Source organism: Sphaerodactylus townsendi, linkage group LG01, assembly GCF_021028975.2.
Source record: "Sphaerodactylus townsendi isolate TG3544 linkage group LG01, MPM_Stown_v2.3, whole genome shotgun sequence".
NCBI classification, from domain to species: Eukaryota; Metazoa; Chordata; class Lepidosauria; order Squamata; family Sphaerodactylidae; genus Sphaerodactylus; species Sphaerodactylus townsendi.
In genome coordinates this window covers 44,083,050-44,102,371 of record NC_059425.1, presented here as the reverse complement: position 1 = coordinate 44,102,371, position 19,322 = coordinate 44,083,050, and the positions used below count along the sequence as shown (strand labels likewise).

At 45.3% G+C, this 19,322-nt stretch overlaps 1 protein-coding gene across 1 annotated transcript in view; it reads right to left on the bottom strand.

The window, feature by feature from the left end:
* PYGB (glycogen phosphorylase B) overlaps nt 1-19,322 on the bottom strand; it is a 58,467-nt gene that overhangs the window by 23,046 nt on the left and 16,099 nt on the right. Inside the window, exons 4-7 of the mRNA XM_048519609.1 lie at nt 9,668-9,771; nt 7,602-7,733; nt 2,205-2,316; nt 1,389-1,471 (exon numbers count right to left, since the gene is read on the bottom strand). Of these exons, the coding sequence (XP_048375566.1) occupies nt 1,389-1,471; nt 2,205-2,316; nt 7,602-7,733; nt 9,668-9,771 (431 nt within the window). The remainder of the gene's footprint in view (nt 1-1,388; nt 1,472-2,204; nt 2,317-7,601; nt 7,734-9,667; nt 9,772-19,322) is intronic.

Genomic DNA, 19,322 nt, shown 5'->3' with positions numbered 1-19,322 from the left:
TGGCATTCCTGGGGCCAAAGCCAGGTGGGAGTCAACTAATGTTGGCTCCACCTCCTGGAATACCCCTAGTTATGTTGGCCTTCACATTAGGCCAACACAACTCTGGAAGTGGTACTCAGAAGCGAGTTGGCTGTTGCAGAGCTCTGCAGCACCTTTCCACCTCCCCATTTGCCCTTCCAGATGGCATAACTGCCCTAAGGTTCTAGGAGAACTTAATATGTACTAATAGCTAGAAGAAATGCAACTTTGGACATAAACTACAGTAAAATTCCAATGCCTCTGTTCCTCAATTCCATTTTTAGTATAGAAGTTTTATCCAAAACAATTAGCTATGTTTAATTCACAGACTTGGAAGAATGTAATTATAGTTCTTTTTGAAGGTTTCTGCAATAAATGTTGGTTAACCATTGGACAAGTAGAACAGAACCTCAAGAAAGTAACAACTTGCTTATCCATTCAGGAAATCACCAGGAAATCAATGGGACTTACTTAAAGCTCACTTATTTTTCTCTGTGCTGCACTCAAAGGCCCCAATCCAAGTAAAAACAGTCATGCTTAATTCCATTGAAAGGTATACAACAAAATAATCCATTTACGTTCAAAGAAAAAGGATTACGGATAAGAGAAAAGTATTTTTAAAAGCAAGAAAAGTAGAGCAGAATGAACCAATCACTGGGAAAATGTGCACTTGCAATAGATAAAATTGCCCATTAATCCATGGAGCAAAACATTTTTGAAGACTTATCTATGACAGTAGCAGACCAACAAGATAAAATCAGTTCACAGTTAATCAGAAGGGCTCAGTTCAATAGATTTGCTTAAAAGTATTCACAAGGATATTTTTTTCTTTTATGTAATTCAAATAATCAGTACCAAGGTCCCCAACTTTTTTGAGCCTGGGCACACATTTGGAATTCTAATACAGAATGGTGAGATACAGCAACAAAATGGCTGCCACAGCTTAACTACAGTAACAAAGTGTAGATTTTTGTGCTGTGGTGACAGCTGCTGTCAAAGCAATGGCTAAAAAATCCTCATAGCCAATCAAATCTTTAAGTGTCAATCAGAAGCTTTGCTGGGTGAAAGTTCTACCTGGCCCCACCCACTTCCTAAAAAACACTTAGTGGGCACCAGAAAAGGAGTTGGTGGGTGAGATGGTGCTCATGGACACCACATGGAGACCCTGATCAATACATAGATATACATACTATATTCCCTTGAATATTCTCTTAACTAACCAACATACCAAACTAGGAAAGCCTCTCTCTGTACATATATAGGATCTATATTATAACAAACTAAATTAAATGGCCATCTCTGCAGGAGACAGCAACAGGCTGCATATTCTTAGCAGGAGAGAGTTCCAGTGGCATAAGTCATTAACTCACATTATCATTTGGATATAGTACTCTGGAGATGTTTTCAGCCAAGTTTCTGTCCAACACGGCCTGGATATAATCACCGACATTAACTATATCAAGAGAAAGAACAGAACAGCCAAACCACCGCTATAAATGCAAAACATCAGTAACTGTATATTTCTACTGTGTTACCTAGAATATCCTTTCAGTCAAGCAACACCACTGCCAATTACCATTTTTGCAAGATAGCTCTGCAAGTTTGCTGCAGCCAAACAACCAAAAGTCCTACAGCAACTTAAAGACTAACAGTTTTGTTCTGGCATTAATTTTCATGAGCCCCAGAAAAACCTCAAGATTCCTCATCTTAGCAGCCATCTTGGAGTAACACAAGATATTGGTTGTCTTGAGGACACACTGACTAGTAAAGAAACAATGAATACAGAACCTTCCTACACAGCTATCCAGAAATCAGGCGAGAAAGAAGGAAACTGCTTGAACAGATACATTGTACACAAGAGACATAAAATCTAGAGCTCTTTTTGTTCTGCAGATTCAGATGGAAGAAAACACTCAAGGCAGGCATGGTGGGTGGGGCCTATCTGCTGCAGATGACTTGGGGCCAATCCACCAGTTCCTGCTTCAGTGCATGCTGATATGCTAAGCAATGCATCAGCAGGAAAGATACAGAGTGGTTTATATTCTACCCACCCTCTGAAATCAAGCCAAACCTCCAATCTGCTTGAATCCAGTTTTGAATCCTCCTCTAGCAATAGGCAACCCACATTTCCCAAAGATAAAAAACAAAGAACAAGATAGCAGATTCCAGAAGGAGGCAGCACTTACACTCTTCAAGGTTGAAGTCATTGGGAGCTTTGGCAGACCACAGTCTCATAGTGTTGACCGTATTGTTCTTGTATCCTGGAACAGGTGTGTCATAAGGCATGGCAAGTACTACCTAGAAAAAAGGAAAATGCATCAGATGAGAGGCAAAACAGCGGTTAGGGTTAGGGTTATTTCAGTTTGCCAGGAGGTGAAGCAGTTTGCCAGGAGGTGAAGCAAGGCAGTACTGGAGCATTATAATAATGAAAGAATTACCTATTGAATTACCAGTCCCTTCTCTAGGATTGGCAGCTCCCAACCCCTGACCTGGAAAGGAAGCTGCATTGTCTCCAGCACCTCACTGTTGTGACATCACTGTTTTTCCCTTCCCACAAATCTCATGTGATCCTAATGGTGGATGCCCAATCCATTTTTGTGGGGACTATCAGGGAATGGACACTCTCATAGACAAACAGGTAAGGCAGCAATAATGAAAAATAACAGCATGCTGAGAACAAATAGCTTATTCACCAATTTGTAAGTCAACTCTGAATTAAACAATGCTCCTCAACTGTCCCCCCCAAACCTTTAGTTAAAATGGCCACATGTATCTGTTATGCAAAATCCAACACATGGAACAGTATAGTGTGGCCATCTAAGTATCAAATAGAACAGAAAACACTATAGTAAGGGCCACAATCAAGTATATACTTGCACAATGTAAAGATGATGTGTGGTATAATTTAATATAAAGTACACAAGTCAAAATACAAAAAGCAGTGAAACAGTCAAGCAGAAACAATATCAAATGCAAGAATCCACCTATTACACAAATGTCTTCTAGAGACTTCAACAAACAAATGAACAGATTACAATAAAGTCTATATCTAAATTGGAAGCAAAGAGTCAGGTTATCCAGTAATATTCCCCTGTTTCAACAGAAGCTCCCACTTCCTCAGCCAGAGATGTAAATTGCTGTCTCGCCTGAACAGACTGTATGAATCATTCTTTTCAAGCTTAAAAAGTCAGTCAGCAAAGTACTAACATGTCCTGATACATCTGGGCAGCAGCACAGTCAAAATTATGCCAAGGCACACTCTTTGCCCACTGGAGTCATTTAAACATCCTAAGGGGAGACAAAAATGTCTCCCTACATTGACCTGAAATTAGTGTTGTTAGCTCTGTCACCTTTGGGGGGCACTGTTTTGCCCCACCCCCTCCTGTGGCTGCCACCACCTTAGGTAAAAACCAGCCTACCTCTTTTCTCATGAGAGCCAGCATGGTGTAATGATTAAGAGCAGCAGACTTTATTCAGGATAACCAGTTTGATGCCCCACTCCTCCACATAAGTGGAGGACTCTAATTCCCCACTCCTCCATATAAAGCCTGCTGGGTGACCTTGGACTTATCACAGTTCTCGCAGAACTCTCTCAGCCTCACCTACCTTACAAGGTGCCTGTTGGGGGCAGGAGGTGATTGTAAGCTGCTTTGAGACTCCTTTTGGTAGAGAAAAGAGGAGTATAAATACCAACTCTTCTTCATGTGTCCCTTGAGGTTGATGCCACAAAGGTGCATTACTATAGCATGCCGAGTAGCCAAGTTAGGTGGGTTATGACATATGCAGACTCTCTCTAATTAAACAACTTTGTTTCTACAAGTTACAAATTCAGGGTACTATAAGAACACGTCCGGGTGTACTAAGCGAAATAAATAAAATAAAAACTACTAACTAGCTGCTTAAAATCCATGGGACAGCTGGTCTTTGTGAGTAATGTGATGCCCCCTCCCTTGTGCATCTGCAAACCTCTTCAGTATCATTCCCCTCTGTTACTCTTCATGACAAACAAAGGAGAGATATCAAAGGCACACATCCAGAAAAAGGACAGCTCCCCTTTTCAGAAACCACTTCACAGGATCCATAGCCAATCTGGGTGCAAAGTCCTGCAACTCAAGCCAGCCAGAACATGGACCCTTCAATTAAGAGATGTAAATACATCAAAGGGGTGGTTTCCCTAACAGTTGTAAAAGTTGCCCTGTATCCACAGAGGACATTTCCCACATCTACCCAGGCACAGAGGTCAGTGTCCTCTTCCATGACCATAGCTGTTACAGCACCTCCTGTCCCATTGCCTTCCATCCATCATACCACCCTCTCAAAGAAAAAGAAAAGCTTTGTTTGTACAAGAGCCTGCTTTTCAAGATGAGCTCCACCTGCCTGAGATGAAAGCAGGAATCAATTAGGAAAACAATACACAATATAAAGAAAACATTCCATACACTGAAAACATTCCTTCCACAGAGATTCTCTATGTTACTCCTCACAGGGCACCTAGCCACTGGGCATTGCAAAACAATCTTCTGCAGGACACCGACATAAACAGCAATTTTAGGGTTACTGGGTCCTCAGCTTCACTTCCTGGTTGTCAGCATGTCAAATCCCTTTCTCCAACCCTCCTGGAGAGGACCTCTCCCCTTCTCCAGGTTCTTCTTCCATGAATCTTGTGTGATAAAAGGGTTTGTTCATGTTGATTTGATAGTGTAATGATTTGACAACTGGATCTGAACCTGAAATCAGAAAGTTCAACTCCCCCACCCTCCTCCTCACTGAAAACAGCCCTTCCTCAGCAGATGACAGCTTGTAAGCCCGGTGAGGTTTTAAAACCATGACTCAACTGCTTTCCTTAAACTCCTGCAGATGTGAATTCTTATACCAACCTTCTCCAAGTGCTGGGCTTGAGCTAAATTCTCACCAGGCAAATCCACTATTTCCCTGAATGAGTTCTGCAGCCTGTCCACAAAGTCCACAATGGTTGTGGCCTAGAATGTTTATTCTCCCTCCCTCTGATCCCGTAACAACTTCCAGTGGTCCCTTCAAAAGCTTGCACAATGTGCTGTGTTATATTATTCTTAAGAAAAAGCATTGCATAGCTTTTGGTTTTGGATTTTGCTACGGACCACTATGGCTACCTGGGGTTTTTTGTCTATATTTCAAAATGCACTTCAAATGCATAAATGGAACATGATATAGGCTGCTAAAATCACACCAAGAAAAAGCAGAGAAAATTTCCTGACATACCCGAGTTAATACTTTTCAAGTGCTGACTTGCTACATCCTGGTTCAAATCTAGTACCTTTTAAACAATCCAGATATGTGCCAGTGCACCGTTCAAATACATTTAAAACCCCAAAAGTGAACTCAGAATGACATGTTGTGAAATAAGCTCTGCCATACCCTGAAGAGACCGTATTTATTTTGGGGGAAAGCAAGCGGTAAAGAAACAAGTACAGCATACATAGATTTTGAGAGAGACAGTGCAATAAGTTTCAAAGTAGGAAACCCAGATTCAAATGTCCACTCAGCCAAGACAATGTAGGGCAGCTTTGGGCAAGTCATGTTGTCAAAGTCTGACGTATCTTACAGGACTGTGAGGTTAACACACTGTTCCAAGCAACTTGGAAGAAAGGAAACTGACCAACATAACCAAGGTTCACAATCCAGTTATGTACCCCTCTAAATTTCAGCAAGATAAATGTTTATTCTGAATGTTTATTCTCTATCAAAGAATGGTTGCTTCCTCAGTTTATCTTCCCTTACTTGAATTTCTCAAGGGCATAACCCAGTTGAATGAGTAGCTCACAACCTGTCAAGGGAAAAATGTTCACTCATTTAAAAAATCAGCACACTACCTTCTCCTACGGTTGAGTCAGTTTACATAAATCAGTCTGAACAGTTATGAATCACTGTGACTCCTGAATATGTGAAAATTATCATGGAATCTGCAACAGGTATAGTAGGCCAAATATAGGTTGCAAAGCTGTCAGCAGAAAGAAGTGAATACATCTAGGCCTAGTATGTTGAGGGAGCATCTTCTAGCATAGGTATTCCCTGCCTTCAAGATCCAGTTCAAGACAGCCTTTTGATGTTTCCACCTTCTGTTAGGCTAGAGGTCATGGCAGATTGGATTTCCTCCTTGATGGGTCTCAGGCTATGGGAGCAACTGCCTTCCCAGGCTCCCAAATGAGGTTTTTCTGCCCTTTTCTAGAGGCAGTCTATTTAGACAGTCAGCACCGCTATTATTAAAATATTATAGATTTTAGCCTGGTTTTAAAATATCAACTCAGAAGGTTCTTTATTATAGTCTGTCTCAACAAAATTGCAACAGAAAACTCTAAATTAAAAGAAAATGCTAAATACTAAGAGATAAAACTACAAAGTCTTTATATGCTTACTGTAACAAAGCTGATTTGCTTTTATTAGATACTCTGTTTACTTTCTTTTGTTATTGTACACTGTATTTTATTTTACTTATTCTAAGCCTTGAATACTATCATGTTCAAAGGCAAATTACAAACCCTCTAAGGCTTAATAAGCCTAAGTAAATAAATAAGCGATAAGAAATATGAAGACCTCTCTTGTTTCCTGAAAATCACATTGAAATAATTTAGTCAGTCTTAAAGGTGCCATTGAGTCAAAATAGATGCAGTGGAAGTATAAGGGTCACACAGTATCTTCTTCAAAGATGAATTACAGCCACACAGGACTCCAATTCAGATAGGCAGCATGGGGAGAGTAAATGAGTTTTATCTTCCATCCCCAATGGGTTTTCTGATCAAAACCAGCCTGCCCACACTGTTATCAGCACTTCAAAGGCGGGAAAAAAGATACCCATCTTTGTCAAAGGCTTTGTTAAAGGCTTTCATGGCCAGAATCAACTGGCTGTTGTGGGTTTTCTGGACTGTGTGGCTGTGGTCTGGTAGTTTTTGCTCCTAATATTTCACTCGCATCTATGGCTGCCATCCCCAGAGGCATGTCACAGTAAGGTGCATTTCTCTCCAGAGGGAAACACCTCTGTTCTGAATGTTGGGCTTGCAAAGAAAAAAAATTACAGGATTCGATCTTCTGAGGACTTAAAGAGATATCCAAGTCTCCCTTTGGATGTCCTGTTTTGTCCTTGAGCCAATTCCTTTGCACTACCAACAAAACTTGCACAGAGGTTTGTCTGGGTAACTCAGCCCCCTGCCTACACAATACCATTGTTTCCACTGGGGTTGTTGTTTGGTGAGTCAAACCCCAGGCTTAACGGCAACACTTTGGAAAAGGTGATGTTTTAATTATAGACCAGAAACAATGTGTTCAAGATACAAGCTGTTGGGAAGTGGGAGAGGACAGTGGCATGTCCTAAATGTTTCTATGGTTCATGTACAAAGGCTCATAGTGCCAGAGAATTTACAGTATGATTCACTCTTTCAGCCTTGTTACAATTGTTATTTACTACTTACTAGATCATTATGTTTGCTGTAACACATATCAGTGGATGTGCAAAGTCTGCATCTCTAGTCATCTCTACAATGAATTCTACTATGCAGTGCTTCATCCTCCTAATTTGTGCCTTCTCCCAAAAGAACCCGATAATACTGTACCTGAGTATCAACCCATTTGACGCCATCTGGAGTGTGTTCCACTCGGCCATAGAAGTGCACAGGGAGCATGTACTCTGGGCGGGCTTTTTCCCAAGGATTTCCATAACGTAGCCAATCATCAGCTTCTTCTACCTTAAGAAAAGGTGAGACAGGATGTGCTTTAGTTAGCAAGTTACCCTCACACAAAGGGTTTCCAGCTCTGCAAAATACAGAGATCTTGTCCAGCCCATTACCAGTCAATGGTAATGTAAAAAGTGTGGCTAACGTCTTTTATAACCTGGATGCTAATCAAGGAAGTTCCACTGCGTGGAGAGTCTCCTCAATGGATGTCAAGAACATCTGAAGATGGAACAAACTTTTTTTCCACTTGTTCCTCCTTGTGTTAAATGCAATGCATGTACTGTGGGGCTAGCCAAGCATGCTTTCCCTTGCCCTGCCAGATGCCCTTGTGGACTATTACTTGTTTTGTGCTTCAGATGTTCACAACAGCCCCCACACAATCTGTATCTCAAACTGTATAATAAAAAATGGCAGCCAGAATAGGAATACAGAGAAAGGCGGAGCAATGGTTGGAAAGTAGGGGCTACAGTTCAGTTTGAACTGCAACCTAGATACCAAATGCAGTTTTTTTAACTCTCCAGGAACAGTAGAGAAGTCAGCTATGACTCCTCTAGTCCATTCCTCTCCGTAGTCCTCACATCCACTCCCCACTCTCATAGGTTCAGGACATGTTTTGATAGGTGAGGGATGGGTGGAAGCAACTGTGGCTGCCTCAGTTCTCTCAAAATTTAAACTTTTTGATATTTGTATGTTTATTATCAGCATATTGCACATTGTCTATAATAGGGCACTCCAAGGGAGCTTTCACAGGGAACGGGACTTGACCTTTAGGGAGCAGCAGGGGTGGGATGTTGCCAATCTCAACGAGAGCATTTCTGCTGTTTCATTCCTACCATGACCCTCTCACCCACCCAAAAGTAAGCAATGCTGCAGGACAGATTCAGATGTGCACTGCCAGCCAGCTGCAGGTTCCATATGGGCAATGCCAATGGCTGAAGACAATTTTCAGGCGAGTGGCCTCGAATCATGAATTCCAAACACAGCCTCCACCTTGAAAGCGAAGCTTAAATCGGTAGCTGAGTGCTGGGCGCATGCAAGTCTGTTCTTTCACGGGCATCCTTGGACCAAGCTGCAACTCTCTTTAAATTTTCTCCTAAAGTAAGACAATTTTCTGATGCCCATGTTATAAGGCAGTAACTTTAGTCAGTTGTGGAAGCTAGGTATGGTTTCAGACCATCTTTTGAGGAAGAAACCCCTAAGCAGTGGTTATGTTTTGGGGTTTGCTTGTTTAGAATGGGCAGTTTCAGCATTTCCTGGCAAGGTAAGTGACATACACTGGTTGAACACCCTATAGCAGAGGTGGCGAACCTTTTGCACTCCAGATGTTATGGACTACAATTCCCAATTGGCCATGCTGGCAGGGGCTGATGGGAATTGTAGTCCATAACATCCGGGGTGCCAAAGGTTTGCCACCACAGCCCTATAGGTTTATCTTCTCTGCTCATCCACTGAGCAGCTCTGTAGACAGAAAACTCCAAATTTAGATTCAAACATCTCTACTTCAAATCATCTTCAGTAGGAGGGCAAGAAAAGATTTGTGAGCTTAGGAGAATACCTGCCAGCTTGATCAGTCAGTAATTGGGCTGCATGGACTCAGGATAAAATTGCTTGTTATCATAGAACTTCTCAGGCCTTTGATCTCTGTACAGGCACTGACTACCCAGTCTCTTTATCATCTGCCAAATCTGTAGAGTTCCCAGCTGGGCAGGTATAGCTTCTTCCAAAATGCCCTCACTGCATGTTTCACTCCGTGCCCCTCAGGTACCAGAGAGGACTGTCTTTTTTTCTCAAGGGGCTGTCTTTTTTCAAATTGCCTGGACAGCTTCTACAGCAATGGCAAAATGTCTACCTTCTCAGCTCTCACCTGAACATGGGATCTCTAGGGAAAAAAATGAAATCCAAGCCAGAAACAGATTAAGACAATATTGTTCTTTCACCAAACATACCTGCCAGCCATCAACAATCTTCTGATTAAAAATGCCAAATTCATAGCGGATGCCATAGCCGTAGGCCCCAAGTCCTAGCGTTGCCATAGAGTCGAGAAAGCAAGCTGAAATGGCAATGAACCAAACTTTCATTAGCAGGCAGTTAAGTAGATCGAAAAAGGCAAAAAAGAAGCCATTACCCAGTGACGAAACTGGTCCGGTGGTGGTAGTTCTGTAGGTGAGTATTCTTCCAGATAAATTCATGGACTGAGTATTCCCATCAGCCGCTGCCAGCATGGCCAATTGGTCATGCTGGCAGGGGCTGATGGGAATTATAGTCCATGAACATCTGGAGTGCCATAGATTCGCCACCACTGCCCTAGGACTAGGTGATTGTGTTTAAGAGTCAAAAGACAGCCAGTACCAGGTCAAAATAGCAGACAGAAAGTAGCTTCCACTTTGTGAGAATCCAGTTTGAGCACAACTGGATTTTTAAGTAAATGTCATGTTGAAGTAAATACATATTAAAACATATCTACATTGCCAATACATCTTGGAATCAAACCAGAGTAACTCTAATTGCTTCTACAAAATTCTGAGAATGGCAGTCTGCAGAGAAGAGGACGGGGACCCATTACGGATCCCTAGATCTAGTTTACAGATTCCTCACAGCAAAGAATGAATGCAGTTTCAGCAAGCAATCAAGGTTTTCTACAATGCATAAATGGACTCCGTTGTTTTGTTACGACAGACTCGGACAACTTCCCTATTTGAACATATCAAATTAATATTAATTTTGGCCCAAACAGCTGTAATTCCAATCCACCCACATTCCACAAAATCTCCACATTCCGCTTTCAGTGATCCACAGGTCTGTTTGTGACAAAACCCTTCAGAGCTTTAGAAGATGGGGTGTGTGTGTGTGTGTGTGTGTGTGTGTGTGTGTGAGGCTTTTAGCAAAGTTTATTGTGATACAACTAGAGAAGACAAGGCAAGCCACCTGGGTTTCTCTGTTCAAAGGAACCTCCTAGAAGGGATAATCCAAGCCAAAAAGAGTTTTGGAAGATTTGTAACTTAGTTCGTTCAAAGTACTTGGAGCACTGTTCACACAGCTGTTTCCCTTCTAGGCCATTTTCAGGGCCGGTGCAAAGATTAGGCAACAATGCAGTATCACTGGGATTTCACTGTTGAACATCCTAATGGTTCTTCCTCTCTTGAGAAAAAAGTAAGGACATCTTCTACATCCACATTTAAATCTGGGCTGTGTTCAATGCATGAGAGAACCCGAATGAAACAAAGTTACATCTCTGCATGTAGTCATGATTTCCACAGGGCTTTTCAACAGACCAAAACATGGATCCCATAACTGCATTGTAAACTGGATTGAGAGATAAAAAACTTGCCCTAGGTATCAAACAGTCACAATGATAAAACTGAATAATTATACTTAGCATTTATATCACACATCTCAAAGATGCAAAGTACCCAGAGAAACATTTTATTCTGCTCTTCTACTGAATACAAATCAACCTTCCAGGCAGCTAACAATATAAAAATCAAAGGAAATTATGTATCCAAGTATAAAACAAAAGACCAAATTAGAAAAGATAGAATAAAACATAGCAGCACAAGCAACATAAACCAAAAGCAGCAATTCAGATAATAAAACTCAGCAAGAGCACTGAAGCCACAAATGAGGCTGCCCCAGCAGAAAGGAATGAAATAACAAAGAGCAAGAAATAGACTTAACACAAATAAGGTTAAAGTATAAAACCTCTAAAGAACTTTAAGAACAAATAAGGTTTCTGTAAAGGATTCAATGGTGTTGATGTACGGGCCAGCCGCCCGACCTTGACTACATTCCACAGCGCGGGCGACGGGCCAGCTTCTTCGACGGAGACCTTATCTCTCCGAGGGAGATGAGGCCCCCGTTCCCATGGGAATCCGGGAGGGGGAATGGGATGCAGTGAGTTATAACCTGTGTTTTGGCGGAGGTTCCTATTCCTGCTACTGCGCGGTACGCGGAGTTTCTAAGATGTCTTAATAAACGGCTCTTTAACACCCAAAAAAGCCTTTTATTTCTGCTTCTATGGAATTCCTTACATTGTGGCAGGAATCCTAGTTCATCTATATTCCTAGTGCAGTGGACCTCTGGTGTCTCGGCATGGAGAGGTTGAATATTCCTGTGGAAGGTGCGGTAGCCCCCAAAGAGGGCTCCGAAGCCTTCTGGAGGAACCGGCGGGAGAACGGGTCTCAGTAACTCTTTCCGCCCCTCGTGACGTATTACGAGTTTTCCCTTTCTCCGTCGGGCACGAGGGACGAGGGAGGCTTATCATGTGGACTTGCTATTGAATGCCAGCTGTCTACGGATCGAGCGCCTGTGGATCGGATATCTGCCCGCTTCCATGTGGATTATTAAACCTCAGGTGCAGCCTGTCACGGAGAGGAGACGGGTCTGACTTCACCTTTCATGCGGCAACGAGGGAGTCCATTGAACGCATTCCTGGATTCCCTCGTGATTTTGGTGATGTTTCCCAAGAATCCACCGTGGCCCCCCGTGATCCCGGGATTAGCAGCTGGATCTGGTGATGTCCCGTGGAGCCACCGGTGGGCAATTCCACGCCCTGGCGTCAGAGGGAGAAGAGGGAGAGTCCGGAGAGTATGCACTCCCTTCCTGATCTATTCCCTCTCCCATCGAAAGAGAGCTGGGATGAGGAAGTGGGTCGACTGCTAGATGCCCAATAGAAGCATTAATGGCCCGTGAACGGCAGCTATGGGAAGAGGAACGAGAACAGCTGCAGCAAGAGCGTGAAAACTCGTAAAGAGACCGGGATGCATTGATCTCCCAAGGAGAGAGAGCTGGCTGCCTTGGAGAGGGAACTGTGCTGGCAGCAGAACAGGACAACCTAAGTTGGAGTCTCCGGCTGTCACTGGCACAGCCGCTTTGTGAGGGGCGACGCCGTTGGGTCCTGCCACCTTCCAAGGACCGAGCTTCCGCTTAACGCCAGCGGCACCGGCGTTGGTACCTCCACCTCCACCGATTCCAGCCCCTTCAAGAACGCACACCACCGCCTTTGGCGGCTTCTGGCGGGGCCGCGGAGAGGGGATACCACAGGCCTCCAATACCTGCCCGCTTCGATGGGACCGCTTCCAAACTTCCCCTACTTCATCTTTGCAACTCGGCGCCTGGCACATGGAGGACTATGATAGATTTATACTGGTCAGAGCGCCGGTAAAATACGGCGACATCGGGTTTCCGTCCTGGATGGGGCGGCAGCCGATCGGTTTGTGACTCTTTTGAACCCTGGGTAAGATGAGGATACTCGCGACGGTGCCCGCGATTCCTCCAAGCCTTAAGGGCTCGCCTCCAAGATCCGGATGCTGAAAATGAAGCTATCCGCGACCATCAAATCTATCCAGCAAGGCAACCGCTGTTTTGCAGAATTTGCCCGCGAATTTTCAGCGGCGGCTGCTCGACTCCCTCCTGAGTGGCCTGTGGAGAGGCATGAAATGCTAATACTTCGATGCTGTCGACGGCAAGTTGCTATGGAAATGGTGTTTTTAATTCGGATCCCCCCGCATCTATTGCTGATTGGATCGAATTGGGATCCCAAGTGGCGCCTCGCTTGGAATACGCTTTCGCCGGGCCAATTTCCAAAACCCGCCACTACGCACCACTACCGCGAATTTCTCATTACTGCTGCTTCCAGTCAGCTTCTACCGGTATCTTCACCTCCGAGCCGCCGCCGCCGGGTTGGGATTGTGTCTCTATCAAGGAGGACCAGGTCATCTAGCCGCCAACTGCCCGAAAAAACAGAAGCTAACCGCTCCGGTTGCTACAAGCACCCCATCTGCTGCCGTCACTACCACGCGACATCCGGGCCGCCTTCCAACAGGCGCTGCTCTAAGGCAGTTATTGAAGGCGACCCAGAGGTGGGGGAAGCTGTGTGGCCTTCAGCCCCCCCCCCCTATGGACATGGGTTCGGATTCCAGACGCTGTGAGTGAAGGCAGCTCTATCACAATCCAAGCCGCTTCTGGCCAACCCCGCTTGGCGCATACTCTCGTGATATAGCCTCAGCCCTTGTAGATCTTGGCTGCTCCCATTGCTTAATGCGGCCCCAGGTGTATGGAGAGGTGAACTGGGTCTGTGACCAAGTCCCCCCATAAGCCCATACCATTCACTCCAAATGGACGGCAGTCCTCTCGGGAGTTTAAGGACCGGCCCAATTCAAAACGCGAAATCGGTCCTCCTCAACACCATTGGGAGAAAAATTAGTTTTATTCTGGCTACCAGTACAAACACTCCATAGTTCTAAAATGCCACGTTGCTGCATGAACCAAAATTCATTTATGGAAAGAAAGGCGATCTTAGAATTCACTGGACTTCGCGAACACATGAATTGGGGGGAAAACTCGGCTTCTCCTGGGACACCAAGCTTCATCAGCGATGCCCGCTCTAACTGCTCCCCGATTCTAACGTATTATTCCAATCGCTTACCAAGATTTGGCCAGAGTATTTCAGGAGCAAGAATGCGATCAGCTGCCACCCCATAGAGACACTGACTGCAAAATCGCATTACAGCCAGCTTAGCTGCCCAAAGGTAGAATCTACCGCATGAGTCTCAATGAGGAGAAGGAACTTCGCGGCTTCTTAGACAAGAACCTCGCTCGCTGGTTCATATGAAGGGCTACCAAACACACACACACGCTTGCTCCTGCATTGTTTGTAAAAAAAGAAAGATGGCTCTCACGGCTCTGCACCGACACCGAGGACTCAATGCAGTCTCTCTGTCCAACAAATACCCTTTGCCGCTAATCAAGGACCTTCTAGACGCATAAGGCACTTCATCTTCAATTAAGTTGGACTTGAGAGAAGCTTACTATAGAGCCGTGAATTGCTGAGGGCTATGAACACCTGACTGCATTTAACACCAAGTTTGGACAGTTTGAATACTTAATAATGCCATTCGGGTTAAGTGGGGCCCCCGGAGCTTTTATGGCCCCCCGATCAACGAAGTTCTCCATGAGTTATTGTACAAGGGAGTAGTGGTGTATTTAGATGACGCTTTAATCTATTCGCAAACCATGGAGGAACATGAGGCGTTGGTTCGAGAAGTATTGGAAACGCTTGCTCAACAACTCCCTCTCTTTGCCAAACTTTCGAAATGCTGTTTCCACCAAACCTCTATTGACTATTTGGGTTACCGGATCTCACCGGTGGGCCTCTAAGATGGATCCTGATAAGATTGCTGCGGAACTACAGTAGCCTGCCCCGACCACCAGAACGGAGATCTAATCTTTTCTGGGTTTTGCTAATTTCTATCGTGACTTTATACCCCAATTCGCCATTGAACTGACTTTCCCACCTCACAGACCTCTTACGCATTCAGGGTAAAGATCCATTGACTGCCAAACCCGGGGCCCCTTCCTGGTCTAAAGAATGTCAGACAGCCTTTCAGCTTTTAAAAAATCTGCTTTTACTACCGAACTCTATCCTGAAGCACCCTGATCCGGATCTCCCATTTGTGGTTCACGTGGATGCCTTCGACAAAGCTGGGGCAGCCCTGTTGCAGAAAAATAAAAGATGGTAGGCTGGTTCCGCAGCTTATTTATCCAAGAAATTCTCCGGTGCTGAGCCTCAACTTCGATAAAGAGACTGCGGCCATCAAAGTAGCACTCTCCACTTGGCGCCACTCGGCTGGAGGGGGCTAAACACCCCTTTCAAGTTTGGTCGGATCACAAGAACTTGGCCTTCCACTCCACCCCCCTCAAGATGTCCTCATGGCGCAACTTCCTACAACCGATTTCTTTTCTCGCTCTTTCACGGTCCACTTTTTCCCCGAAACCAATAAACTGGCTGATGCGCCTACCCGAGGGGGGTGGAGCTGCCTTTATCGACATTCCACGCGACTGTTCTCTCCCCCTCCCACTTAGGGCTGGCTGTCACCCGATCTCAGATATCCGGCCCTCCTTCTCTTCCCATTCCCAGCCTGGTCTCTTCCTAATACCGGAACCGGAGGGAGGCGTGGCTGCTGGAGCCCTCGACGGAGGAAGGTGACCCCCACCCGCGTTTGGAGAATGGCGTTACGGCGGGGGGATTGTTGGCACGCACCGTAAGCAGGTTCTCGAGGCCTGCCATACCGCCGGGCTGGACATTTTGGCTTTCTAAAAAACCTCTGCATTTGGCCCGCCGTCAGTTCTGGTGGCGCGCGATGCGCAAGGACATTGAGAGACGTATATTAAAGGTTGCTCTGTTTGTGCTGAAGCCAAGAACGTTCCGGGAAAACCCCATGGTCTGCTGAAACCTCTCCCGGTGGCCTCCACTCTGGGAAGTCATCTCCATGGATTTTATTACAGATTTGCCAGAAAGTCATGGCAACACGGTCTTCGGCGGCGGTGGACTTATTTTCTAAACAGTTTTTTCCATTTTATTCTCTGTGCTTCCATCCCCTCCGGCTCCTAAGTTAGCATGTCTGCCCGGCTCAGCATGTTTACCGCCTACACCACCGCTATAGGTTATCTCCCACTCCAGCCCCCAATTCATTTCAAAGTTCTGGAAAGTTTTTCTAGGGTTGTTGGGGGCCGGGTCGCCGCCTTCTACCACGCTCAAAGTGACGAAGTGAGTCGGAGAGAACTTAACAGAACCCTAGGAGCAGTATTTACGCTTGTTACACCAACTATCACCAAGACAATTGGTGCGAGCTGATTCCGCTTGCAGAGTAATGCCTATAACAATGTGGTTCATAGTAGTACAAAAAAGATCTCCTTTGAAATTGTGTCCGGTCGCTCTTTCCCTTTGCTACAACCAATTGGCGAAGCATTGGATCCTCCTCGAGTTTCCAACAATGGATTTCTTCGGCCGTGAGGTGGAAAATGGTCCAGGGCTATTCTACAACAGGCTAAAGACTCCCAAAAACTTCAAGCGGATAAGCACCGGATTTCCCTCTGCATGCAGGGCTTCTTGGGTGTATTTGTTCACCAAAAACCTCAGAGACGTGCATAAATTTTCAAAATTAGGCAAAAGATTCGTGGGACCTTTCAGATTACTAAAGTAATTAATGATGTCACTGCCCGATTGGACTTGCCTCCAATTCTCTTAGTAACATCCATCCTGTCTTCCATTCCAGTTTACTCAAGGAGGCTCCCATTTCCCATGCCTGGCACGACCCGGGCCAGGAGAGACCCCCCACCGACTCATTATTGATGGCCACAAGCATTACGAGATTGACGCTTTATCCTGACTCTTTCCACCGCGAAACGCTAAGCAATATTTGGTCTCTCTTTTTTGGGTGGGTATTCTCTGGGTATAATCAATGGGTCTCATCTGGCAGAAAATATTGACGCTCTCGGCCCCTCATTCTCACAGTTTTGCTTTCCATCGGGCCTTTCCGGCACAAACCTGGGGAGAAGTCTTTTAAGGGAGGCAGGAGTGTAAAGGATTCAATGGTGTTGATGTGGACGTGGGCCAGCCTCCCGACCTTTGACTGTCTACATTCCACAGCTGGCTTATCGGGCCAGCTTCTTCGACGGAGACCTTTATTCCTCCTCCGAGGGAGATGAGGCCCTCGCTCCCATGGGAAACTGAGAGGGGAATGGGATGCAGTGAGTTATAACCTGTGTTTTTGGCGGGAGGTCTCATTCCTGCCACTGCGTGTACGTGAGCTTTCTAAGATGTCTTAATAAACGGTCTTTTACACCCAAAAAGCCTTTTATTTCTGCTTCTATGGAATTCCTTACAGTTTCACAGCTTCTCAAAGGGCTGTAAATGAGGGGCACCTAGCACACTTCCTGGGGTAAGCTGGGGACCAGCACTGAAAATACCGTCTTGGGAATACATTTCACCTATTGGTGGTGACAAGATAAGGATTGGTATGCACCTTGTTCTGCCTGTCAGGTCACCTTTTTGCACAGGTCTTGACCCATTCAGGTAGGAGGGCTATGATGGGGAAATTGTAAATTTTAGCTGGGCTCAAAGAAGGGGTCCAAATACCTACTAACAGATAATTAGTAGTGATTTGGATTCCTTCTCTGAACACTGCTAAAATTTGTAATTTCCCCATCACCTGCTCTACACTGCAGCCAGCCTGGCCTTCCATACTGAAGGGACAGAACAAAGGGAACCAGACCTCAAACCACAGGCAATCTGGCATTAAGTATCGAGTTAGAAGACCCAGATTCTTATTTCGGCTAAATCTTGAAACTCAAGGATACTTAAGCCGCCGCCACCACCACAATTTTCATGATCCAAAACAGCTCTGGAGGGCATTATTTGCCTGATGGGGGAAACTTAGGAATCTGCCATTTTAGTGCACACAGAATCCCCAGAGGGCAAAAAAGGCCCCCAAGGCCTGTTCAGATTGGCAGAATGGCATGGGGCAGAATGTCTGGGATTTAGTTACCACCACAGAACTTAAAATTTACACTTTATCATATGAGCTCATAAAGGACCAAGGGGAAAATGTAATGTGGTGTTAGGCCCTCATTAGGTAGTCTAGGGTTTAATGGTAGCCACTATCTATCCATTTCTAGGGCACATCCATCTCTTGTTCTGACAGGTCCTGAGGTGGTTTACAAACATTTATTTTTTTAAAGTATCAGAAGGGCTTCTCTTCCATTTTAACAATAAAGGTGTATCACTGGAGCAATGAACCCTGTGAAGCCCTATGAAACTGACATGATCTAGGGAACATGTTAGACAGTAAATCTTGTCCAATGCAGAAAGAAGAGGAGTGGAGGGAGATGCTGCTGCTTCCTCCCCCGGTTTTCAGAAGCTGTTGGGAAAGACCCCACCAGCCAGGCAGCTATAAGCCCAGGGACCACGATCACAAGTGCCAGAACAGCCAGGCATCCCAGAGCCCTTTGGAGCCCTCTCCTCCAGAGCCCCACCAGCCCAATGGGGCTGTATAAATAATTAAGCTATGCATTTAACAGAAAATGATTCTGCTGCCCATCGTGCAGGTGATTGTGCTGTTTGCCCAGCTCCTAGTGCAGGGGACAGAACTGTCAGCTCTTGCACCTCCTTACACTTTATTTGGGGCCCCTGGCTGGCCCTCCAGCCACTGCTAGAGATTCCTTGATTCTTAGAGTAGGGGAACCTGTGGCTTCAGATAAACAGGAATCTGAGCACCCCTATCAGTTTCTGTCAGTACACGGGCCACTGGGCCATGCTGGTAGGGGCTGATGGGAATTGTAGTTCCTGAACATCTGGAGAGCCGCAGGTTCCCTACCCCTGCTCTAGAGGGAATCCTGCTGGGAAGCTAGAGGGCATGAGCAAGCCTGGGGGGAGAGAGGCAGCTGTGTTCCACTAGGCCCTGCACCGTTCCCAACCATCATTCCTGACCCACACCCTATGTGTTCCTGCTGCTGCTTCTGTGGGCAGACAGGATGTGTTGAGTTCAGTAGCAACCCTACCGCAAATGGGGAAAGAAGATCTGTCTTGGGCAGGCATCTGCTGTTGCCACAACGGAAAATGCTTGCTCACCTCCAGTGCACTCTTCAGTGGACATTTTACTCCAATTTGATTGTAGCAGCTCAGCATTGGATTCTTTCCTAGCATTATATCTTCACATAAACCCCATGAGGTAGATTTAACTGAGACAGCAGCTGGTGTTTAACTTGAACAGGAGCTTTATCCAAAGTCAGTCCTCTGTCCACCACACAATGCCAGGCTACTTA